Genomic DNA, 26,881 nt, shown 5'->3' with positions numbered 1-26,881 from the left:
TATTGAAAAAAATTTTAGAAAATGGCAGTTAATAAAGGGCACAAACAAATCAATGGAGATATACTAGTGGAAAACATACACAATATAAAATTAAAAATGCCACTGGCTTCTTTAATTGGTTAAGAGCACAAAATGTAACAGGCAGAAGGTCTGTTTTAAACAAATTAAAAAGCTGTGTTTTTTTCCAATTCTCCCCAAGTCAGATATATACACACCCACAAAAATGGTGTGTGAAGGAAAGCTGTCATACACAAGAAGTTGTATCCTGAATTAAGGGAAATAGCTGTTGAAATAGGAATTAACACAATAAAGTCAGCAACAGGCTAACAATTTTAAAAACTGAGTCTTCAAATGCTGCATGGCACAAAGTTTTACGATATAAAGTACTGCTAGGTATGAAGGAGGAAGTCTGTATGGCTGCTAGCAAAAATGCTTTTCCAGAAAAGCAAATCAAAACAACGCAATCAGCAGACCAAGGCTAAAGCTAGATATCAGAGCTACAACTTCTCATATCTGAACTAGAAAATCCTATTTATCCAGAATGGACTAAAATTTCAGGACAAAACAGGGACATTTTTAACATATCTTACTTTATCCATTTTAAGTTCTGTTTCCTTCTCTCTCACCCCAAAATTCAGCATGATCCAGCAAAGATGGCTGCTTTTAGAATTGGCTATTTTATTTTTCTTTCTGTGGCAAGGCTGTCATGGAGCCTGGATATTTCAGGCTCGTATGCATCCATGACCAGTGTCCCGCTGTGGTCAAAAAACTTAGCAATGGACTTGGTGAACTCGGCCTCTCGCTGCTGCTTTGTTCTTCCACTGATGAAGGTCAACTTCAGAGTGTATTTGTCATCAAACCTAAGCAAAGATAATAAATCAAAAACTAAACATAGAGATTTGACTAGTAACGAGAGCATCAAGTGATTTTGAAGAACTTACTGGTGATACAGGTAACAAACATATGTATCCTTAAAAAAAAAAAAAAAAAAAAAATTCCAGGGGTTCCTAATTGCCTTCAAGATACAAGTCCTGATTTATAGGTGTTGCCATGTTGCCTTACTTACTGTGTACCTCCTCTACCTTGTCATAGATTATTAAGTTTTATGGACCACCTCCTCTTACCTCTGTACTTTACACTTGTTAGGCTAGAGGGGTCTTCCTAGTCGATACTTTTCTCCAATCTACCGGATTAGTTCCCACTTGTTAATATTAGGGCATAAACTCTTCTGGGATACCCTTCCCAAATTGAATCAGATTACTCTCGTTTGTCATACACTGCACCATCAATCATCAGCTAATACTGAGCACCTAGCATATGCCAGATCTAATGCTAGGCTCCCGTGCAATCAAATTATCTATTGAAATGATGTTTGCATATCTACATTCTTCACTAAACTCAGAGATTCTTGAGGACAAAAATTCCATATTGTTTTCTATTCTTAGCTTGGCACTTGGTACACAAATTTTCATGAATAAATTAAGAACTTCTGTTTTTACAGATGTTCACCAATTCTAGGTTGCTCAGCCCTTGTCATCAATCTAGTTCCAGGTTCTACCTTTATTTCAGGCCAGAAATATCTTTTATTATGTGAGTTCCAGAGATTCCTTAAGTACGTCTTAAGGTACCTTGAAGGCCTTTGCTATCTCTGCCCATTCAATAAAGTTTATAAAATCAATCTTTAGCAGACTGATATTCCTCCCCCGACCGTGATGTCTGTTTCTGTCTCCATTTAATTAGGGCATATTCAGTGGATTGTCAAGCTGTTAGTATCTTTATAGGAAGCAACTGCTAGAGCCTTTGTTTCTGCAGAAGAACTATCTGAAAACCTAGTTTTCAGGGTCGCTATCCCAAGTCACAAGGATAAAAGGCACATTTCAGCCATGGGAAATAAGGGGTGTGTGTGTATTGTGTGTGTGGAGTACAAAGAACAGAGGAATATGGACTTAGGAGTTTAGATTTTTCTCAGAGTGACTGGGTTTGGAGCAGAGGATTGAGTTATCTGTCTTCTGTTAAAACAGTGCCTATTATTAACCAGTGCTCAAAAAAATCGTAGCTCAATAAATTATTGTCTAAGAAATAACAAGTGTTGGTAAGGATATGGAAAAAACAACACTCTGAACTGTTGGTGGGAATGTAAATTGGTATAGCCACTGTGGAAAACAGTATGGAAGTTCCTCAAAAAATTAAAAATAGAATTACCATATGATCTAGTAATTCCATTACTGGGTATTTACCCAAAGAAAATGAAAACACTAATTTGAAAAGCTACAGATACCCTATATTTACTGCAGCATTATTTACAATAGCCAAGATATGGAAGCAGCCCAAGTGTCCATCAATAAATGAATAAAGAAGATGTGGTGTGTATATATATATATATATATATATACACACACACACACACACACACACCCACAACAAAATATTACACAGTCATAAAAAAGGAAGAGATCTTGTCACTTGTGACAGACAACATGGATGGACCTAGAAGGTATTATGCTAAACTAAAATAAGCCAGAGAAAATAAATATATCATCTCACTTACATGTAGAATCTAAAAAACAAAACAAGGGAATTAACAAACAAACACAAAGCAGAATCAGACCTGTAAATACACAGAACAAACTGATAGTTGCCAGAGGGAGGGATCATTGCCAGTAGCTGGGGGATGGGCAAAATGGGTGAAAGGGAGTGGGAGATACAGGTTTCCAGTTATGGAAATGAGTAAGTCACAGGGATAAAAGGCACAGCATAGGGGGTATAGTCAATGTACTATAACAGCACTGCATGGTGACAAATGGTAGTTATACCTGTGGCGAGCTAACTACAGAGCTAAATCACTATGCTGTACACCTGAAATTAATGTAACATCATGTGTCAACCATACTTAAAAAAAAAAAAAAACTGTTTTCTAGCCAGTTATTCCCAACCCAGATAGCTATGAGTGAAAATCCTTAAGCTACTTTCAACACCTCAAAATTTTTCTCAAACTCCAGTAAACTGCTGTTAGTTGATTTCACAGTAATCTGGGAACTTTTAGGCCCAGTTCCACTGGCAGTTCCGTGGTTTGGATGGTAGCGCATGATCTGATGAGTTATGATCTGATGCACTTTAGAAATTTCTCATTAATATTTATTTTACATTATGTATTATATAACTTACATATTATATAATTATACAACACATAATTATTTTATATAACATTTTTCAGGAAAAATATTTTTGTATAATAATTATATAATATTTATTCAGTCTCAGCTATACATGTCAGGCACTTTCAGATGCTAAAGATATATAGCAGTGAACATAAGAGACAAAACTCTGCCTTTTGGGATTTTTACGTCAGTGTGTATGAAAGAACCAACATTATGATAAAACATAGGATGTTTTAAATACAGTAGGCAGGAAAGGCTTTATTAATAAGCAGGTATTTGAGCAGAGCCCTAAAGAAGAGAAGAACAAGCTATCTGGAAAAAAAAAAAAAATCCAAGCAGAGTTCACAGCAAATGCAATGGCCCCAGAGCAAGAATACGCCTGGAATATGAATAACAGAATGGTATGAGAGAGGAGGAGAGGCACGGGAGATAAGGGGTGTGTATTATGTGTGTGAAGTACAGAGAACAGAGGAATTAGATTTTTCTCAGAGTAACAGGGTTTGGAGCAGATTGAGTTGATCTGCCTTCTGTTTTAAAAAGATCACTTTGCCTGCTATGCTGAAAATAGACTATGAGCAGAGAGAGCAGCTGTGAAGGTCTATGAGGACATTATTACAGTCACCTAATTGAGAGATGAGGTAGCAGAAGAGATGAGAAATGGTCAGACTGATATATTTAGAAGGCAGAGCTGACAAGATTTGCTGACAGACTATTGGAAGGACTGAGAGAGCAGTCAAAATGATTGAGTTCTGGCCTGAGTAACTAGGATAGAAGTGCCATAACTGAGATAGAGAAAAATGGGGGCGGGGACGGGGGCAGGAATACAGGTTTGGATGAGGCACAGCAGTTAGGTTTTGAAATGCTTATTATGATCTGATGTCAAATAGAAAACTGGAATATATCTGGGAGTTCAGGACAGAGGTCTAGGATGAAAATACTGATTCAGAGATCTTTATCATATAGATGGTATTTGAAGTCGTGAAATTCTAAATTCAAGATTACACCTAGCAATGGAATACAGATAGAGAAGAGGTGCTAGGAACAAGCACCAGTGGCATCTCAAGTTTGTTTGTTTGTTTATTTATTTATTTATTTTAAAGATTTTATTTATTTATTCATGACAGACACAGAGAGAGTGAGAGGCAGAGACACAGGCAGAGGGAGAAGCAGGCTCCATGCAGGGAGCCTGATGCGGGACTCAATCCCAGGACTCCAGGATCGCTCCCTGGGACAAAAGCAGGCGCCAAACTGCTGGGCTACCAGGACTGCCCAGCATTTCAAATTTAGAGCTATTCTTTAAACAATGAGGAATCACAAAGGAGCCTAAAAAAGCAGACATTAATGTAAGAAGAAAATGAGAAGATTACAGTATCCTAGAAACCTAGTTTTAAAAAACCAAGTAAAACAAGGAGTGGTCCACTATCAAATGCTGGTTGAGTAAGATGAGAAGAGAAATAAAGACAAGTAGATCCAAGAGACAGTGAGAGAAGAAAAGGGGAGCAGAAAAATAAGACCATGTGAGGAGAATAAGAGGAACAAAAATTTTAGTTGGGAGAAATGACAGCATGTTTGTATGCCACAAGGAATGATCCAGCAGAGAGGGAAACATTAAGTAAATGAGAAGGGAGAGAATCTAGTAGACAAATAGACAAGAGGCTATAGATAGGAACTCAGGAAGAAACAAGTCTGATGAGCATTGCAAGCAGGCAAATGATAGGAGACTTTCTGACTGCTTCAATCATCTCTGCAACAAAAGAAGCTGAGAGTAAAGATGGGAGAGAAAGGTAGGTTTGAGAATAAAGGAGGAGGTATGAAAGATGCTCTAGGACAGGGAAAGTAACTAGACTATTAAAATGCCACAGAATCTAAGTTGGGTAATGAAGTGAGACAATGTAGGAGAAAAGGGGCAATGAAAACCTGCTCAATGGATCAGAGATGCCTTTGGGGCTGAAGACCACTGGGACAAGAGAACCAAAAAAAGAAGCAATCAATGGTCAGAGAGTGAGATACTCAACTGAAATTATTGAAGGTAATTAGTTACCAGATCAGCAAAGTCTAGAATATGTCCAGGATCTATGTATTGGTAGAAACAAATTTATGGTAGAAAACAAAATGATCAGAGGAGAGGCCAGAGAACTGGAATCCATTATCTATTTGGATAATGAAAGGAGCTATGTTAAAGACAGTGCCAATGAGCCAGGAGCTATCTTCAAGGAAAGAGAAGTGCATCTGTATTTAATGGCAATGAGAAGGAACAGAGATGGCATATTTCTTTGCCACAGGAAACAATAATGTGGCAGCTGGTAAAAAAAAATCAGCGAGAATGAGGAAAAATCAGAACCCTTGTACACTGCTAGTGGGGCTGAAAATGGTGCAGTTGCTTAGGAAAACAGTCTGGCAATTCTTTAAGCAATTAAAGAGTTACCAATTGGGGGATCCCTGGGTGGCTCAGCGGTTTGGTGCCTGCCTTTGGCCCAGGGAGCGATCCTGGGGTCCTGGGATTGAGTCCCGCATCAGGCTCTTTGAATGGAGCCTGCTTCTCTCTGCCTGTGTCTCTGCCTCTCTCTCTCTCTCTATGTCTATCATGAATAAATAAATAAAATCTTAAAAAAAAAAAAAAGTTACCAATTAAAGAGTTACCATACGGGATGCCTGGGTGGCTCAGTCAGTTAAGCACCTGACTCTTGATTTCAGCTCTGGCCTTTATCTGAGGATTGTGAAATGGAACCCCGAGTCAGGCTCTGCACTCAGTGAAGAGTCTGCTTGAGATTCTTTCTCCCTCTGTCCCTTCCCCGACTTGTGCACTCTCTCTAAATTAAATAAATCTTAAAAAAAAAAAAAAAAAAGTTACCATATAACCCAGCAATTCCTCTCCTAGGTACATTACCTGAGAAATGAAAGCGTATGTCCGCTCAAAAATTTGTGACTGTTTATAGCAACATTATTCACCATAGCCAAAAGGTGGAAATGACTCAAATGTCCATCAATAAATGGACAAACAAAATGTGGTATAGCCATGTAATGGAATATTTGGCATAAAAGAAATGAAATATTGATACATGCCACACCATGGATGAGCCTTGGAAACATTATGCTAAGTGAAGGAAGCCAATCACAAAAGACCATATATTCTATGATTCCATTCACATGAAACATCTAGAACAAAGAAATCTATAGAGATGGAAAGTACATCAGTGGTGACTTAACGCTGAGGGAATGGGGCAGGGAGGGGTGGTGGACAGGGAGAAGACAGCTAAAGGGCACAGGGTTTCTTTTTGAGATGACAAAAATGTTCTAAAGTTGGCTATGGTAATTGTTGCAATATCTGTAAACACACTAGAAACCACTGACCTGTATACTTTAAATGTATGAACTGTATGGTATATGAACTATATCATAATAAAGTTGTTAAAAAGAAATATACTGTGTAGGGGTGTCGAGGTGGTTCAGTCGGTTAAGCATCTGCCTTCAACTTAGACCCCATGGTTGGGCTCCCTGCTCAGCGGGGAGTCTGCTTCTCTTTCTCCCTCAGTTCCTCCTCCTAGCTCATATTCTCTCTCATTCTGCTCTCTCGCAAATAAAATCTTAAAAAAAACACACTGTGTATATGAACGTACGTATGAATGAAATGGAATGTATGAATCAAATGGAATATATGCATGAAAATGATGAAATCAAGATGTTGCTAGGGTCTAGAATTCTGCAATTCTGTTTTAGGGGTTTGCCACAAGGTATAGATTTATGATGGTTGAGGTCAAAAGGTGGCTGGGAGCTCTTCCAGGAGAATGCAGCTGGAACACCAGAATGACATTCTGCTCCTCTTCATAGGCATTACCACAAGTTGGTAATGAGAAGAGGCTGTTTGGCGTTGATGCTGTACTTACCTTCGTATATGTGAATAACTGTACTTGTAATTTAAGAGCCTACTATGTGCTAGGACCTGTCCCATGTGTTTTTAGGATAGTGACTAAGAGCATGAGGTCTGGGCTCAGATATGAACTGGAATACCTACACTTTAGGGTTCTAGGGCCCTGGAAGAATTAATTAAACCTTTTGGGTCTGTGTTCTTATCTATAAAATGGGTTGTTCTAAGGTTTAAATGAGATAATGTACTTTGCACAATACCCAGTATATTGTTATGCTCCACAGACGTTTGATATTTTTATACTTGGTACATATACCAGCTGGCATCTTCCCAACAACCCTGTGAGTCATTTTTAATTCAGTTTTGACTAAAGCTCAAATAGTTTACATGATATACAGAAAAACCATACTGCTAGAAAGCGATGAGCTGGAATTTAAACCTAACTCTGGATACCTAAAAAGACCTCAGGTGTCACCTGCATGAAGTTATACCTACGGCTGGTCAGAACACTGAAATGTGTTTCTCTGAGTTGCCGAGTGCACTGCTGCAAAATTTCCTAATTACAGACTGTAGTCAAGGTCACAGAAAACATAGAAGATTAATGGGGTTCTTCAATCATAACTCACTTTACACCTTTGGCCTTCACAGCTCTGTACTCTAATTGGCTCTATTTATTGGCCACAGGGAAAGATAGGCATTCTTCATCATCCTTCCACCAAAGTTCTTTCTCCCACAGTTTATCCTCAGAACACTTCTATGCTAATACAATCCCAGAAGTACAATGCTAGGAGAAACCTCCTAGACCGTTCATACCCAAACCTCCTAGACCGTTCATACCCCTTACTTCATATTACATGACTGGCACTATGATCTGCATGGAGTAAGCACACCATAAAATAGTCTGTTGCTGAAAATAACTGGACTCCCAGAGAAAATCCAACATCAGGATTTACGGATTTGAGTAGAGTCATACCTTTTGAGACTAGAGGACAGCTGCCAAATATCATCAGGATCCATTCCTGTAGGATCTTTCCTGTGGGCCACAAGAAAGATGCTCTTCTCCTTATATGAGGTATAAATGGTCAGGATCCCCATCATCACAAAATAGGTTCAGATAAAGTTAAGGAGAAAACACATGAAATAACACAAACTGACAAGCAAGGGCTATGAAAACTTTCATAATGATAGTCCTAAAGAAGACAGTTTCATCTTGGTACAAAAAACACTGAATATTTAGCTATTTTATTTTTTATCCTTACATTTATATATACATTTAGTGTCTAGCACAGAGAAGTCATTACCATTATACATAAAATTTCATGATTTTAAATGAAAAAAGCAAGATCATGTTTTGTTTTAAAGCAAAACAAATGGAACAAATGAAATTCCATCATGGTAATTCTCTTGGAAGGCTATATATTTGTAATAATGTTGCCCTCATTGTTTAAACCTGTTTGGAACTCCTTTGGGAACTGCCTCCAGAACCTATGGCATATTCTTTGGAACTGCCTTAATGGTGAAAAAATTCATACTGGGACAATTCATACTGCAAGGAGTCAAGGTGCCAATTCTGGGACTATGATTTGGGATCAATTTGGATAATACCATTTTAAATCAGGGCCTGCTTTATTAAATGACTTGTTAAAAGAAAAATCCCCAAAGCACATCTTTTAGAAATATTTCAGGTAGTGGGTGGCCTGGGTGGCTCAGCGGTCTAGCGCCACCTTCGGCCCAGGGCCTGATCTTGGAGACCTGGGATCGAGTCCCGCGTCGGGCTCCCTCCATGGAGCATGCTTCTCCCTCTGCCTGTGTCTCTGTGCCTCTTTCTCTGTGTCTCTCTCATTAATAAATAAATAGAATCTTAAAAAAAAAAAAAGTTTAAAAGAAATATTTCAGGTAGTGACACCATTGTTAAGAAAAGTAAACTGCCTATCAAAATGATTTGTTTTAAATTAGTACAGTCCTGGCACAGAGCAGACACTCAAAAATACTATGTGGCTATTGAGAATAAGGTATCCTATATATTCCTTCATGAAAAGACATCCAATGTATCTTTTTAAGTTACAAAGAAAAGTGCAGTATGTCCAAACTGACTTAGGGAGGAGGTGGTGAGAACCACAAGAAAACTGTTACTACAAACAGAATTTTTATAATTATAGTAATAGTATAGGATTTCTTTGTATTTAGCGTTTTGAGAAATTAAGCTGGATAGGTAACAAACATGATTCTACCATAGAAGGAGAGGGGAAAGGAAACAATCTGAGAGTAGATTACATAACAAACATAAAATGTCTCACTTAATCTTTTTAATTCTGATTGTGTATTGCCCATATTTGTAACTGAGCAGCATTCAGTTTCCAATAAGTGCTTATTATCACAAGATCACAAAACAGCTTGGTTTCAAATCCAGGTTCTCAAGCTCCAAAATAGGATTTAATTCCATGTTATACAAGCCACATCTCTATCTCATGCTCAGTACCTCCCAATCCAGCCCTTCAGCTTCAAGGAAACCTGAACCTCCAAAATCTGATCCTTCCCCAATATCCTGGAATAAGTATCTTGAAGCAGACCACGTCTAATGGGAATGTGTAGGCTAGAAATAAGAACTGGGTCTCGCAATAAGGTGTGTTTTGCTATTAGGCACTCACACTCAGATTATAATGACCGCTACATTAATAACTAAATAGAATTAAAGATAAAATAAACACATTAAATCTCAAATATCGATGGTAATCATTAATTAAGGTTATAGATGCCCATAGCTCATAATATTAAATTCTAACATTAGCAGGCCTCAGAATCAAAGTTTGTTTTTTGTAGGGAGCAGGGAAGATTATCAGTAGAGATTTTAATAAAGAGTCACTAGAAAACAAACCTGAGCATAAATAAAGGATATGATATGACACACAAAGCCAAAACAGGCTTAGATTCTGGAAAGGGATGCATATAATCCCAAATCAATGCCACTATGGCAAAGAAACAGGAGATGGTACAGATGGTGAGGCGACCGTCAATCAGACCAAAATTCTCCACATACTTGTACTTTTCCAGAAGTACCTAGTAAAAAGAACAGGAATCAAGCTTACAGGATTGCTTCCTTCCTAGTAACTGCTTTTATTCTTAATTTCCATGATAAAAGTTATGTTAAGAATCATATAAATACCAATAGCTCTCTCCAATCAGGAATTTATCAGTCCAAGTAGACTCAAGTTGTTCACAATGGTCCCAGAGAAAAAGTTCATCAATTGCTCATACATTTTTTTAATCCTCAACTTTTTCCCTGGGATGAAGCTAAAAGTCTCCCCCTTTCTGCTTTTAAAGAGGAAAGGGGGAGAGGGGCAGAGAGCAAGAGAGAATCTTAAGCAGACTCCAGGCCCAGTGCAGAGCCCAACATGAGGCTCGATCTCACAACCCTGAGATCATGACCTGAGCCAAAGAAGTCAGACACAACCAAGTGAGCCATCCAGGTGCCCCTCTTCCCTTTTTAAACAGAGATGACCAATCACGAATGATGTCCAATATTCCCTCAACCCTCTTGGCTCTAGGCTAACTAACCTCAAAAACAACAGAATACCAGCTTTCTGGATTAAAAAATTAGAGAATTTGACAGAAGCCTGAGGTAGCTAACATTTTTAATACATGTTCCCCACATTTACTGTATTCCAAACTGTTTTATGGCTCAATTCCTAAAACTAACAACTATGGTCATTCCAAGTTACAGAAGAAAAAGATCCTGCAGATGTGCCGTAAGCTATATATATGCTAACAGACTCCCACCTCAAGAAAATACCTTTTTGGCAGAATCATCCAAAGAATTCTTCACAGCTGATCCATCCCATTTGTCAATTTTTACAGGCTTATCATCAATTTTCCACTGTAAAACAGAACAGTTGTGCATCAAGAAGCATAGCATCTTACAGAAGGTAAAATGAACTACTTCCGTAAGAGTGTTTAAAAAAACCACCACCTACCCCCTCACAGGCCCAAAATGGTGTCACTTAGGTTAAGACCTCGAGTCAGGAAACTAAGATCTAGTACCTAACCTAACTGCAGTTTCAACCCCCACAAAACATATCCTTTAATCAATCAACAGAGGAATATCCTGGTCAGCATTAGGAAATTTACTAATAGGCTCCTTCCAGTCCTCTTAGGGCAACCTTGTCTAAAACAATGGCTTCTCTGCTAATAATTTTTTTTTTTATCTCTACTCCCTCTCTAGCTTTCAAAATCTGTTTCTGTAGCCTTTTGGAACCTCCTTCTACTTGCTAGATGGGATGCTGCCCAATTCATGAATCTCTTATTAAAGCCAATTCAATCTTTAAAGGTTACCTGGTTGAATTTTTACTTAACAAGAGCATCTTCAAGTATATGTACATTTACTCTTTGTCCTCTGATGTTGGACAGCTAAAAGACAAATACTTAAAAAAATGAAGATGAAGGAGACTAGGTCTCTAGAGTCAGGTGGTACTCATTTGATGTCGCCAGTCTCCATGCTGGAAAGCTTTATCTACCAGACCCAAACCAGAACACTTACCTGGGCTACAGAGACTACAGTGTGAACTCACATACCCCATCCTCATTTTACCCAAATGTGGGAACAAGGAAGAACTCCATTTGTTCATCCTTGCATTCTATGACCACAAAATTTAGACAATTTACATCTATGAACCTGCAGACACTAACAAAATGAGAAAAGTCTCTTTTGATATATCTTTGTCAGCTAACAATGTTTATATATTACCAGCATGTCTTAACTGCAGGAAAACAGCAAATCTAGTGTAGTCTGTTGGAAACAACATTTTGAATTAAAAATCAAGTCCCATTATCAGGTAGTTATATGACTTTGGACAAACTCCACTTCAATTTCTCTCATCTACAGAGGTTTAGAAAGGTTCCCCAATACCGTACTAGTTAGAATCAAATGATTGTATCACACACTGTTGGTAATAATTCAAAATGGTACAACACATACTAAGACAATTTAGCACCTTGGATTCCACTTTTGGGAATTTTTCTGTATCTTCATACACATGAAATAATATTCAAAGTTCCTCACTACAGCAGTTTTTTTTTTTTTTTTTAAAGATTTTATTGTCAGAGAGAGAGCATGTGCGCACAAGCAGGGGGAGTGGCAGGCAGAGGGAGAAGCAGGCTCCCCACAGAGGAAGGAGCCCAATATGGGGCTGGATCCCAGGACGCTGGAATCATGACCTAAGCCGAAGGTAGACACTTAACTGACTGAGCCACCCAGGCATCCCACAGCAGTGTTTTTAATAGGAAAAGTAAGTCAAGTACTCAACTATAGGGGACTGGTTAAACAAACTGGTGCACCGAGATATCTTGAGAAGGTCAAGGGACTTGGATGGGACTGACTTCTCAATGTATGCCTTTTAAAATATTTTTTTCAAAGCACTTCAAATTTTGATTAAAAAGAATGCCTTTAAACTTTGTAAACATATGAGCATTTTATATAGTAAAAAATGTTTTCAAATGCAAATGATTATATGAACATAGCTTAAGTGGAATAGGGTGTTAACAAATAATTTGATAAACCTGTCTTTTATAGACCATAAGGCTCAATTCTTAATTTTTTTGTTCACTTAATAGTGAACAAATACCATATTTCATAAAAATTACAAACCAGCAGGCAATCCAAAATCTGCTTGGCTTTAGAACAGATTTTACTGAAAGAGAAAAGAACTTCATATTTATCTTTCTGATTGAGCACAATATGAGAAATACTGCATACAAGAAATAAGGAGACAGAATAAATATCTAAAAAGTAATTGAAAAGATATTAAAGAAATATAGAAATAGAATTCATCAAACTTGCTTTTTAAAAATTGTGATACTATATACTATTATGCAAAAAAGAAAAACTGTTCTGTGAAGTTTGTTGAGTGAAAAAAAAAAAGAACTACAACAGTCATACTTCAAGTGATTAAAAAGTCATAGTTTTTTCCCTTTTGTGTCTCATAAAAACAAGAATTTTCTTGGAGAAAATTACTCATGGCAGCTATAATAAGAAAATCGTGCTATAATATTGATTCTCACAGCCTGCCAGTCTACAAATCAAACTTGGCACCTAATTTTAAAAACATAGATGAACCAAGAAGAAATTAATAGGTTTTATAGCTAAATAGCTCACTTACACTTAGTTAAGTAAATTCCATTTTGATAACAGCAAGCAAAAGAAACTTGTACAACCAGAATTCACAATTCAAATTATTTGTGAAACGAAGTCATTAAAAAATTTTGGAGTCATTCCAAAAAAGAAAAATCATATTCTCATAGACACTCAGCTTCACATTATTACCTGCTGGGCATCGCAGAAAAGAAACTTGCCGTTACAGTTCAGAGGGTAATTCCTCGGCAATTTCAGGGGATAAAACATAGAAGCAATGATTACAGCACGTGCTGAAATGGCCCTAGCTCCACCTCCTCAGCCTGGTACCTACAAGTAATATTCAGTAAGTGGCACAGGAACGTTTCTACTGAATCACAAAGAAAGTTTATAATATGATTTTTTTTAAAAAAGATTTTATTTATTCATGAGAGACACAGAGAGGCAGAGATAGGCAGAAGGAGAAGCAGGCTTCCTGCAGTGATCCCGATGTGGAACTCAATCCCAGGACCCTGGGATTACGCCCTGAGCCAAAGGCAGACGCTCAACAACTGAGCCACCCAGGTGTCCCTATAATATGATTTCTGAAGAGATGGGAGTATAATCTATTTTGGGTGCATGAAAAAACCTTTATTTCAGAGAAGACAGTATCTTTGTTGTAGTACAGAGACATCTAAAAAAGGGAAGGAGGGTAGCCATTAGGTACTTATTTTTCTGATTTATTTTGTCATTCCCAAAACTGCTCATCAACTAAAATGTATGCTACTCATTCATTTTCTCTCTAATGCTACTCAGGGCATTTTAGAAACTTTTCTCTCACTCTTACCTTCCTCAACTATAAATGCAAATTGCTTTCCTTTTGTAATAAAAAGGCAAAGCAAAGTTGGTTTCTTTTATGTGGGACCTCACAGGATAAATTATGAAAAAAGGCTCAGTGCAGAAAAGAGGTAATATAGGCCTGAGACTGATATCCTTAGAAAGGCCTGCTAGAAAGGCTGGTATTGGAAAGTTGTCTGGTAAACAGTCGCTTACACTGATCTAAAACTTTCCCTAAGTGATGAGTGGCTCGCTGTGCTTAAACTGTTTGTGTAAATAATATAGTTTATGATAAACATCAGTTTCCTTTCTAGGAGTCTGGAATTTTGGCACAGGCTAGACAGAGGCCGCATACTTAATCGACCCCCAGTAAAAAAAAACAAAAACCTGGGCATTGGGTTTCTAATGAGCTTCCTCGGCAGACAACACTCCACAGGTACTGTCACTGCCAGATCACTGTTGCCAGAGTTGAATTAAGCACAGCTTCTGGACTCTACTGGGAGAAGACTCTTGGAATCTTGCACTTGGTTTCCTCCAGACTTCCATTCTATACACCTTTTCCCTTTGCTGAAGTAAAGTACAACTACACACTGAGTCGAATATAACTATGTACCGAATCCTGTGATTCCTTCTAATAAATCACTGAAAAAGGAGTCTCGGGATCGCTGATACCAGCAATACTGCCAATTAAGATCTAGCAGATGGGGTAACTTCTGCTAGAAGTTCCTAGCAGAACTTCCTCAGTTCCTCGCAGAACTTCCTCAGTTCCTCTTTCCCACATTCCCTCCTGCATATCATAGATACATACATACTGGGCCCAAGCAACAATCACTGGTACTGACTTTAAGACCATTGCTACTGTCAATATCATTCTGCAGAGACACTCCTTTTGATTTTTAAAATATATTCATCTCTATAAAACATGTTTATATTATTTTAAAATTTTTCAGTTTGTGGCATTAAATCTATTGACTTTTCACCATGAAAGAGGAAATTGAGCCATTTCATCCCTTGCAACACAAATATCAATTTTTCCAGCTTTTCCACCACCATCTTTTTAATACAGTCATAGCAGAGTACTAGTGATTTGGTCTTATATAAGAGCTTAACTTTTGGCTAGATCATTATTTGAACTGTATATTATGACTATAAATGCTATTCACAGATGAGTTATATAGTACACCAGGATTACTTTTTCTTTCCTGATAGCTTTTTGTTTTCCTTGGAGCTACTGTCATTTTGGTTATTGTTTTAAATCAATTATTTATCACCAATGTAGTTTCGAATTCTCTCAATTGTTTAAGTCTCTTCTCAATATGTGCAAAAGTATTCCGCATTCTGTGAATTTCATCTTTTTAGAGAAGTTGGGTCTTGGAGCCTCCTGACCTGCTTTGATCTGGGTGGACTGCTTTCCAGGGCTGCTGTATAGCTATCACTTTAGAATCTCCTTTTACCATTTACTATTTCCCTTAACCTCCTCGTGGGCTGGACTTCCTTTTCTTAGATAAACATGTTTCTCCTTTCGATAACCATGTTTCTCCTTTCGTGGTTTACTATTCCCTTGATCTGGTGAACATATCCTCCAGTGGCTTCCTTGAAGAATGCACATGGGAAATAAATTTTGAGACTACACATCTGAAAATGTCTTTTTATTCTACCTTCACACTTAAGAGAAACAAGTTCTCTTCAAAAATTTTAAAGTTTATTCCATTGTCTCAATGGTTTATGGGATTCCTAAAGCCATTCTGATTCCTGATCCTTCATACAATGCTTTTTCCCTTCTAGACAAAGTTACACAAAGTTCTTTATGTTGTGTATCTAAAATTTCAAGATGATGTCCCTTACACAGGTCAATTCTCATCCACTGTTAAACTGCTAGTACCACTGCTAGACTCTAAGCAGATCCTCTGTCTTGAAACCAATGCCCTCCAGATTAAAAAACTAGCGTTCAGGGATATTAAGTGTCACACAGCCAGTGTGTGACAGGCAACAAAATTACTTAGGGCTAACTTACAAAATACATGGTTCACCATAAAATTGTCCCTTCTTCAGTGATAGAAACTTATTTTTAACTTGCCTTATTAATCTCTGAACTCAACCCCAAGGCAGATTTTGTTTGTGGCCCTTATGCAAAGTAGCACAATTATAGTGGTTAAAAGCTACAGCTTTGGAGTCAGACTACTGTTTTAATTCTCACTTTTCCATTTTATGTATGATTTTGGGCAAATAATTTAATCTTACTACAGTCTTTGCTCAATTGTAAAATGAAGATGATAAAAATATCTATTTCACACGTTAGTATGAGGCTTAATTACCGTAATTATAAAACACAGCAAAATGCCTGGTATACAAGTACTTATTAAAAATTACCTACCATTGTTGCTATTAATTATGTAAAACTAATATACTGTATCATGGTTAGCTGGATTTATATAACATCTCCCTCAGTAACAGGAACTACATATATTTTTATGTTCCTCAGATCAGGGAATAACATAGTGTCAACAGCTACTTACTGAAAAGATGTATAAACTCTTATAAAGAAAAAAAGAGAAGGAAAAGATTTCTAAAATGTCAACTTTCAGTTTAAACTTAACAGATGCATATAAGGCAAAATAATCTCACTTAGTTCTTATCCACAGAATTTAAGGGAGGTATAACCATAGGTATTACTTACTGAGTACATAATGTGTCCTATGTATTGAACTAAATATTTTATATACATCATCTCTTTTAATTCTTATGATAACCCCATTAAGAAAAATTACCACCTGTTATGGACAAATATTTACATTTACCCTAAAGTTCAGATGTTGAAATTCTAATTTCAATGTGATAATATTAAGAGGTTGGCCTTTGGGAAGAAATTAGGTCATGAGGGTAGAGCCTGCATGAGATAGAATAGTGCCCTTAAAAAAAAACAAGAGAGCTTGCTTCCACTCTTTCTGCTTCCTACCATGTGAGTAAAGAAGACTGTCCACAAGCAGTAGAAAGGCCATTACCAGAACCCAGCCTTGCTGGCACCCTGATCTTGGACTTCCCAGCCTCCAGAACCATGAGAAATAAATTTCAGTTGTTTAAGCTACCCAACCTAGGGTATTTTTGATAAAGCAGCTCAAACTGACTAATATCTTCCTTTTACAGATAACGCTTAGGGTTTAAGAAATTTGCATAAGGTGACAGCCAGGAAGCGGTAAAGCCAGGACTCAACTGAGTTTTCATGATTTCAAAACCCATTCTCTTTCTCACTATTCCACATCACTTTCCAAAAGCATAAGGAAAGGAGTTATTGGTTACCCCCAAAAACAAAAGAAAAAGACACAAATCCCTGAAGTGACAGCTACATGAAGTATCCTGATTCTTATCTAATAAGTTATAGTTACATAACATAAAGAAATCTTAAAAAGATTTAATCTTGAATATGCCAACGAAACCCACAGAATATATCTGAATTTTCCATTTCCCTCCCTTTAAAACCAACTGCAATTTAACTGAAAATACAGCTGAGTAAGTCCTAGTTTAAGGAGATCACTTCTCCGTCAGTACCAACTTAAAGAGATAAAACTCTATTGGACCACCATATACCTGTTGCCAGATCTAGATGGCTAACCAGTTCATAGAAAATAAGCATTAGATGGCTTTGACAGAACATTACAAAGGCTCATTCTGCTGCAAATTTGAATAATAAAAGGTTCTACAAAGACATTTCACTGCAGATATGGCATTAAGAACGCTACCTCCTAAGGACTTCAGAAGGGTATCAAACACGATCCAGGTCTTGAGCATATATATATATATAGTGCAGGAAGGCATTTTCTGACTTGATTGAGGGTTTACAGGCTTTTCCTGTTCCCCATGCATCTTCTGGCCTTAAAGGCAAAAAAAAAAAAAAAAAAAAAGGACAAAATCCTTGGTCATTAAGGACATGTCCAAAACACAAAATTGTCTTGAGTATGGAATAACAGCATGAACACTTCTACTTTTATTTTAATAAAAGCGAAAATAGAAGTTATGCGGTGATAAAGACCTCAATGAATTGCTTCATAAAGTTCCTTCGCTTAATAAAGGGCAGTAAGACTCAAAAGATTCAATTTGCACTAGAGAGATGAAGGCTATCAGAGGTGAGCAGTGCCAATAGGATCCTGCTCTCATTTAGGAAGAGCTAAGTATGGCTCTAAGAAAAACTAATACACTTTCTGGTGTATTAGGTCTCTTTGAAAGGTCTCTCCCAATTTAGAAAAAGGATACAGGCTGCAAAGAAGGAAAAGCAGTAGTAGATGAGACACCTGACAGAGAAATTACCATGTGTTAATTATGAGCATGAAAATTAGTGGCAACACCAGAGAAACAAGGTAAGTAGACTGGTCCTGGCTACTTAAGTCTAGTATACCTATTAGATATTCATGTGGACATGGCAAGTAGGCAATAGGGACATAAAAGTCTGGGGCTCAAAGGACAGGTCCAGTTTGAAAATTCAAATATGGAAGTCATCAATTCACAGATGGTATTTAAGCCATGACACTGGTATCTCCTTGGAATGAATGTATATAGAGGAGAGGGGCTTGCCAATATTTACAGGTCAGGAAGAAGACAAAACAGTGCAAAAGACAGAAGCTAATGAAGGAGGAAAACTAGGAACAACTGATCTTCTAGAAGCCACATTTAGGGGATCCCTTGGTGGCTTGGCGGTTTAGTGCCTGCCTTTGGCCCACGGCGTGTTCCTGGGATCGAGTCTCACACCGAGCTCCCTGCGTGGAGCCTGCTTTTCCCTCTGCCTATGTCTCTGCCTCTTCTCCGTGTCTCTCATGAAAAAATATAATCTTAAAAAAAAAAAACACACATTTAAGAAAGAAGTTATCAGTGAGTCAACTACTATTCAAAGTTCAAATAATACAAAAAACTATTACTGAAATTTGACAAAACAGAGATCAGAGCAGAGAAATGGTGCAAGCAACAGCTAAAAAAAAAAAGGGACCTGGGCAGATGGAGATTGTTAACATCTGTGATAGGACTGTGTTACGTAATTGTGAATGACTGGTTAAAAAAATAATAACTTGGAACTTTAGAAGTTACTCCATAAACATTGTAAAGACAAAAAGAATTCAGTTTTTAAAACCGAGATATAATTCACATACCATAAAACTTACTGTTTAAAAATGGACAATGCAATGGTTTTTACTATACTTCTGTTGTATAACTATCACCATTAATTCTAGAATATTTTCATTACTCTAAAAACAAACCCCATAACCATAAGTAGTCATTCCCTATCCCCTGCTTCCAGTAACCACTAATCTACTTTCTGGGCACTTGTTGCTTCTACCTTTTGGTTACCGTGAATAATGCTGCTATGATCGTTTGTGTACAAATTTTTATGTATAGACATACATTTTCAATTCTCTTGTGTGTATACCAAGGAGTGAAATATGCTAAGTCATATGGTAATTCTATATTTAACTTTCTGAGGAACTGATACAATGTTTTTCAAGGTGGCTGCATTCATTTTACATTATGGTACAGAAACATAGGTGAGTTCCAATTTCTCCACATCCTCATCAACAATGGTTATTTTTTTCTTTTCTTTTAAAAATTATTATTATAGGCATCTCAGTAGTATCTCACTGTGGTTTTGATTTGCATTTTTCTTTTCTTTTTTTTTTTTTTTTTTTAATTTTTATTTATTTGTGATAGTCACAGAGAGACAGAGAGAGAGAGGCAGAGACACAGGCAGAGGGAGAAGCAGGCTCCATGCACCGGGAGCCTGATGTGGGATTCGATCCCGGGTCTCCAGGATCGCGCCCTGGGCCAAAGGCAGGCGCCAAATCGCTGCGCCACCCAGGGATCCCTGATTTGCATTTTTCTAATGACAAATGATACTGAGCATCTTTTCATGTGTTTATTGGTCATCTGTATATCTTCATATGGAAAAATATCATTCAAATCCTTTACTTTTTTAAAAATTAGTTTGTGGACAGCCTGGGTGGCTCAGTGGTTTAGCACTGCCATCAGCCCAAGGCGTGATCCTGGAGACCTGGGATCGAGTTCCACGTTAGGCTCCCTGCATGGAGCCTGCTTCTCCCTCTGCCTGTGTCTGTGCCTCTCTCTCTCTCTCTCTCTCTCTCTCATGTATAAATAAATACAATCTTAAAAAAAAAAAAAAAATTAGTTTGTCTTGGGGAACCGGGGTGGCTCAGTTGGTTAAGCGTCCAACTCTTGATCTCAGCTTAAGTCTTAATCTCAGGGTCATGAGTTCAAGTTCCACATTGGGCTCCACACTGGGTATAGACTCTACTTTAAAAAAAATTTTTTTAAGTTAGTCTCTTTATTATTGGGTTAAAATTATATAGTCTAGATACTAGACACTTATCAGAAATATGATTTGCAAATATTTTCTCTCATTCTATGGACTATCTTTTCACTTTCTTAATAGTGTCCTTTGACACAAGATTTTTAAATTTTGAAGTAAAAAATAATGAGTTTTGAGATGTCATTAAAGTTTAGTTTGCAAAACAATGTTAAAAAGCCAGTATCTTGTTTCCTTAAACACACACACATACACACCAACTACAGCAATGCTATAAAACCGTTCATCGTCTTTGTCAGAGGTGGGTTAGGGTTTAGGCATACAATATCTTACGCAAGCTACCACTGAAGAGACCAAAGGAGATTCATAGCCAAAACAATTTTTAATACCTAAGGACACACGGTTGATGGGGGACAAAGACAAGGCTTGAACCTAGGTCTTCCAACCTCAAAACAAATGCTTTTTCCACTACTGCAGTAGCCAGCACAAGGCCTGCTCCAGTATGAGAGTCAATGTACTAAGTACAATAAAAGCACTGGATTAAGAACTGGGAAGTGCCAGGTTCTGGAAGTGTAACTAACTCAATGTCTCATCTTGGGCAAGTTGCTTCATCTCCCCCTCTTCAACTCTGTCCATGTCTATACAATGAGGATGCTGGAACAGACAAATTTCAAAATCTCTTCATTAGATTTTAGAGAAACCACTATTGATTAAACAGAACGGTTACAAACCAACAAAAACAAACTAAAAAACCTTTAATATGTCAGAACCAGAAGGGATTTAAAAAGTAATCTAAGATAGTTCTCAACCTGGAAGTAACTGTTAAAATGTAGAGGAAGAAATAAATAGCTATGTGTAAAAACATGAAGCTGTCCAGGTCCCACCTCGAGAATCTGATTCAGGTCTGGGATGAGGTCCAGTAATTTGTATTTTTAACTAAAGCCCCAATGGAGTCTGGTATCTTTATACGATGTTAGGAAAAAAATATGTATCTGAGGAAGCTGAAGTCCACAATAACTAGCTAGTTCGTAGTAGCTATATATATTTTATTAAGTACTATGTGTTAGACATAGTGCCACACACCTTTTAAGGTAAATATTATTATTCCCACTCTACAGATGAGGAAATCAAGATGCAAAGAAATTTATTAACTTGCCTAAGAATACGTATCTGCTAAATGGGAGAGCCAGGATTCAAAGCCAGACAGGCTAGCTCCAGAGCCTGTGTTCTCAACTACTAAGATACAAAAGCTCTGCTTTACAATCATGAACTAGGAGACAGAAATGAAGTTAAACAGGTATGAAGTTAAAAGGGTCTGAATAGAGCTTTTAAAAAACAGTTTAATACCACATTTTCATAGCCAAAACAATTTTAATAGCCTAAACAAATCCAGCCAGGAGACAGAAATCCATGTACAAGGTTAAAAGGACCTGGATATAGTTCTGGAAAGCATGGTTTAATACCACATGTCAATTTGATCGCTAAAACAATTAAGCAGGGCAGCCCCTGTGGCTCAGCGGCGGTTTAGTGCCGCCTTCAGCCCAGGGCATGATCCTGGAGACCCAGGATCGAGTCCCACGTCATACTCCCTGCATGGAGCCTGCTTCTCCCTCTGCCTGTGTCTCTGCCTCTCTCTGTCTCTGTGTGCCTCTCATGAATGAATGAATGAATGAATGAATGAATGAATAAATAAATATCTTAAAAAAATAAAAATAAAACAATTAAGCAAGTAATTTTTCTTTATAGCCTGCTATGCAGAACAAAATACTTTGATGTATTTTGGGCAAAATAACTTACTGCAATGATCTAAGTTATTCTGTGATGGAGGCTGGAAGATTACATTTGCATACCTATTTTTAAGATCAGGAAACTAGAATTGCTTTGTTCCCCAAGTCAGTTTCACAGGAGCAGACATTCACATCTGCTTAGGGAAAGCTAGAAGCACGTTGAAGCACACTTATATCTCTCTTTATTATATTTCTTCATGGCAAGTGAAACTACTGGTGCAGGAAATAAAAACCCTCCAAAAAAAAAAAAAATCAAGACAAATAAAATTTAAGAAATTTAAAGGTAACAGCCTCTCACTCCCACAGAGCAAAAGCTGCTCTATTCATTCAGATCCTACTCCACTGAGAATAACATTTTCCCCATCTTCTCTTCCACAGTACCTTCAGTTTTCAGACAATTAGAGGCACCATTCTCTAAGGCAATTTCTGAAGACTGACAGGGCAGATCTGAGAGTTTTTTCTCTGCTAAATTTAATGCTGCAAGTACTTATTCTGTGTTGTTTTCCTCAGAGAACTATAAGGATCTTTCATGGGAAACTGGACAAATACAAACTGGTAGAAAAAAATAAGATAGTATGTCATATTAAGTGACAGTTTAATTCCCATGTGCAATAAATGCTAGAGAATTCAGAGGAGGATAACTCGATGTAAAGCTGAAATGAAGTTTTCCGAGAAAAAGCAGCTAAGCAGATCATATTTTCTATCCTCTATGGCCCTCACTGCTTGGTTAATTCTGTCAAATGCTCCTTTGTGAAGCCTTTATCTATTGCTGATACTCAAATTGGGGTTCTCATCATCTGGTCATTTTTTTTTATAGCTGTTCACAAAGAACACTTAACCAATACTGTACAATTTAATATTTACAAGCCCATAATACATTATGGGAATCCACATTATTTATATAAGTAAATTTAAGTTCAGTAATACAATGTAACCTATCCAAGGCCATGTGGCTTTTAACAAGCTATACTAGAATTCAAACGTTTTTCTTTTTATAATAAGCCCTATACACTTGTATGGTATAAGGCCTTGTTAGAAAGCTTTTAATTTCTAAATCTAATTTTCTGAAAACCACTTTACATAGTCTCAAAATTTTTCAACAGCTTGGATTACTCCAAGCAATCCATGCTCTCTTCAATCCGATTCTATCTTCATGTCACTACAAGTCTCTTAGAGAACAGTCCAGTCAACTCACTACCTGAAATATCAGGCACGATCTGCTCAAGGACATTCTTACCTAGTATGCTGCCCTTCTCTCCCAAAACAAGGTCCCAGCTCCATCCTCAGACATGAGGTCTTCCCATGGGGCACTCACTCCCTTATCAGTTAGAGCTCAGTGATCACTCTCTCTCTCATTTCAATTTCTGTAAAAAGCACACATCTGAATACACCAAATACTTTTACTATTGTCCTATAATCAGCTAAACTGAGTACTTTCTCACAGTTGGGATTCTTGGTTTTCTTCCTCTGCCACTACATACGTATATTAGACACTATAGGTTACAGCGATCATTCATGTATATCATTTAATTCTCCCCAAAAACGATGCTCTTTCAGATGAAGAATGTAAGCTTAGTATGGTTAACTGACCTGCCACTCTTCACAGAGTTTGAAAATAGCAAAGCCTAAATCTTATGGTCCTCAAATCCAGGTTCTTTCAGTAACACAATGATGCCATATACTCTTTAGGATAGAATGCCCATGCTTGGGCAGCCAGGGTGGCTCAAGCGGTTTAGCACAGCCTTCAGCCCAGGGCCTGATCCTGGAGATCAGGGATCGAGTCCCATGTCAGGCTCCCTGCATGGAGCCTGCTTCTCCCTCTGCCTCTCTCTCTCTCTCTCTCTCTATGTGTGTGTGTGTGTGTGTGTGTCTCTCATGAATAAATAAAATATTTTTAAAAAAAATGTCCATACTTAATGTTTGCTGGTGACGATCCAAACTGAGGGAACAGCAAGAACAGTGAATGGAACAGGATGAGCACAGGCTGTGAGATGCTCATCAGCAGAAAGGCAGGATTTGTGTATGAAAATGAACATCAATTCCCAATACTCTCATGTGTCTTGGAGCAATTTACCATTCCAATCCTCAGAACGTGTTATGTTCCCTCTCTTTAAGATAGTTAAAGAGTGTGAACCATGCCATTCAAAACCAATGACACCCAAAAATAGAGGCAAAAAGACCTGGATCTGAACCCCTCTATATGTTCACCTATTTCTTTCTTAGGCATCTACCATGTGTTAGGCACAAGGATGTCTGAAAGCTGCTTTCCATTACAGCAAAAAAAAATCCTATTTACTATATTAAAGGCCCCATGCAACGTTTCTCCTCAAACTCCTACAATGAGAGAACTGGAAGGGACTAAGGGAACTTTAAGCTAAGTCCCTCATTTTACAAATGAGGCAACAAAGGGAGAACAAGTGTATTTCAAGGTCACACAGCTAAATCAGAGGCAAAACCAGTACTAGGACCTACATCTCCATGCAACTGTTTCTTCCAGGATGCTCCGCAAAGGGCAAGATGGGCCAACCGAGGAGCACACTTTTCTGTTTTTTCTTTTCCTTTAAGCCCTATTGATAGCACCTCAGTTTAAAAAAAAAAAGAACGGATGGTGGAGAGGCAAAGAGCCAACCCAGAGAAGGCAACAAGCTCATGAATTCGTGTCACTTACTGCCCTCGGTAGCAGGCAGAGGGGTAAAAGGGGGGGGGGGGGGCGAAGACGACGAGGGAAAAAAAATCTTAGAGGCTTCCAGTCAGCCCAATAAGGTAAGTAAATACTCAAGTAAATTCAGTATTTTGAGTATCGCAATAAAACGCCTACAAACTTCAGTAAGCAAAAGGCCAGTGAGCACTTGAAATCTGTAGCAGCACCCAAGTGTGGTGGTCGTAGAGGAGAGTTTGGGGACTACTGACTTCGAATAGCTGCGTTCACTCCTTCAGGCTTCAGTTTTCCCCGTCAGTGAAATGGGCACATCAACTGTGGTCCCACAGCACCTCCGAAGAAAAGTGTCGGCTGCATTGAAACGTAGGAATAATCAAATCAACCTAAGAAGCTGTGGTGGCTAGCGTTAAGGACCAGGCACACTTCCAAGAAGGAAAGAAGGCCTGATGAAGAGAGGGCTGGAGTTGGAGGTGTGGAGACATCGGGCTACAAGCGCCGGTAGGGTTCTGAAGGTGGGCCAGACGAGGACTACCCGCCGAGAAGCCACGGAAGAAAAGGGGGGCGGGGATGGGAAGGTGGGCTCGCCGCCTCCCGGGCCTCCCCAGGTTTCGGCTGTCCCCAAGAACAGGCTCCTCACCTTGTCCAACAAGCCGCTGCGGCCACTGCCGGACCCGCAGGTAGGACCACCGCCGGGCCCACTACTGCCTCCGCCACCACCAGTTCTCCCGCCCTGTGCAGACGCCGCCGCCATCTTGTCTGTCTCTGCGTCTCCCTCCCCTCCTACTTGTCCGAAGCCGATTGGCTGAGGCCGACGGCGTGACGCTCCGCCCGGAGTCCGTCGGGATCCGTAGTCCAGGCCGGATGACGCGAGGCGGCCAGCGGAAGTGGCCGCGGGGCTTGCCGGGACTTAGAGTAGTTGGAAGCTCAGTCCGCCGGTTGCCGCCTACGCCGCCTGCTGCCGCGTCGCGGTTACCAAGGGCTAGAAAAGGTAGTGGTAGGCGCCACCGTGGAGCCGCTCGGACATCCCCGGGAGGGTCGTAGGCGCGCTGCCCGCGTCGCCGGGACGCAGCCTCTGCGGACGCCTCGGAGGCGGAAGCGACGACGGAGGCAGGTGCGGCTGGAAGCTTAGTTTGCGTGAGGAATTAGGAGTCTCTTCACCCCGCAAAAGAGTTTCCAAAGGGGCGGCGGGAGCTCCAGCCCTGTTACAGCACTTACTGGTGATTCTCTCTGGTGACTGTCATCTAAGGTGTTAGTAATGTTTTCGTGCTGTAGAGAACTCACATTTGCTGAGTGTCCACGGTCGGCCGGGCTGTATAGCCGTCCTCTCGTAGTCCCTTAGCAGCCCGGTCGGATGAGGAAATTAAGCTTTCCCAAGGCGGGATAGCGCGGGATAGATAGCATGTATCAGAACCTGGTTTAGAAGCCAGGGCGTTTTAACGACCCTCCCCTCCTTGGTATGTTCCCTCTGCCACTCTGCTTTTTATTTACTTATTTTTTAAAGTATTTTATTTATTCATGAGAGACACAGAAGGAGGGAGAAGCAGGCTCCATGCAGGGAGCCTGACGTGGGACTCGATCCCAGGACTCCAGGATCAGGCCCTGGGCTGAAGGCAGCACTAAACCGCTGAGCCACCCGGGCTGCCCTGCCACTCTGCTTTTAATAGCTTTAGGATGTAAGAGTATTCTAGATTTTTATTAATTCATTTTTTTCAACAATTTTTTTTTTCTTGAGAGGGGAAGTGCACTGGGGAGCGAGGTGGGCAAAGGAGCAGAGGGAAAGGGAGAGAGAGATTTTTTTTTTTTTCTATTTTAAGATCTTATTTATCTGAGAGAGAAGGCACAAGCAGGAGGGAGAGAGAGAAGTAGGCTCCTTGCTGAGCAGGGAGTGGCTGGGCTCTATCCCAGGACCCTGAGATTATGACCTGAACCTAAGGCAGACAGATGCTTAACCAACTGAGCTACCCGGGTGCCCCTGAGAGAGAGAATTTTTTTTTTAAGATTTTATTTATTCATGAGAGACACAGAGAGAGGCAGATTCCTCACAGGGAGCCCAATGTGGAACTTGATCCCTGGACCCCTAGGATCACGCCCTGAGTCAAAGGCAGACACTCAACCTCTGAGCCCCCCAGTCCTCCCTGAGAGAGAGAATCTTAAGCAGGCTCCACACC

General features: G+C 39.0%; 2 protein-coding genes across 5 annotated transcripts in view; one reads left to right on the top strand and one right to left on the bottom strand.

The window, feature by feature from the left end:
- Positions 1-85: 85 nt before the first annotated feature.
- On the bottom strand, positions 86-25,510 carry SPCS2 (signal peptidase complex subunit 2). Its single transcript, XM_072794638.1, has 5 exons — positions 25,351-25,510; positions 10,814-10,897; positions 9,921-10,080; positions 7,997-8,132; positions 86-860 (listed from the first exon to the last, which is right to left on the bottom strand). The coding sequence occupies exons 1-5, from the start codon at positions 25,462-25,464 to the stop codon at positions 674-676; spliced, it is 681 nt and encodes a 226-aa protein (XP_072650739.1). The 5' UTR covers positions 25,465-25,510; the 3' UTR covers positions 86-673.
- Positions 25,511-25,629: 119 nt separating this feature from the next.
- Positions 25,630-26,881, top strand: part of XRRA1 (X-ray radiation resistance associated 1) — a 63,997-nt gene continuing 62,745 nt past the window's right edge. For 2 of the 4 annotated variants that reach the window (XM_072794626.1, XM_072794625.1), the window contains exon 1: positions 25,638-25,824. The gene's annotated coding sequence lies outside the window, so the exon portion shown is untranslated. Of the gene's footprint in view, positions 25,825-26,881 lie in introns of all 4 variants that reach the window. The other 2 variants (XM_072794627.1, XM_072794628.1) reach the window with 2 other exon arrangements.

Source organism: Canis lupus, chromosome 23, assembly GCF_048164855.1.
Source record: "Canis lupus baileyi chromosome 23, mCanLup2.hap1, whole genome shotgun sequence".
NCBI classification, from domain to species: domain Eukaryota; kingdom Metazoa; phylum Chordata; class Mammalia; order Carnivora; family Canidae; genus Canis; species Canis lupus.
This window is presented reverse-complemented; position numbering and strand designations above follow the sequence as displayed.

Coding starts and splice junctions, on each gene's coding strand:
- SPCS2 (XM_072794638.1), bottom strand. CDS start 25,464: ATGGCGGCGGCGTCTGCACAGGGCGGGAGAACTGGTGGTGGCGGAGGC. Junction 10,081..10,813: donor TGGATGATTCTGCCAAAAAG/GTATTTTCTTGA, acceptor TCTTTTTACTAG/GTACTTCTGGAAAAGTACAA. Junction 861..7,996: donor CTGTCCTCTAGTCTCAAAAG/GTATGACTCTAC, acceptor ATCTTTGCTTAG/GTTTGATGACAAATACACTC.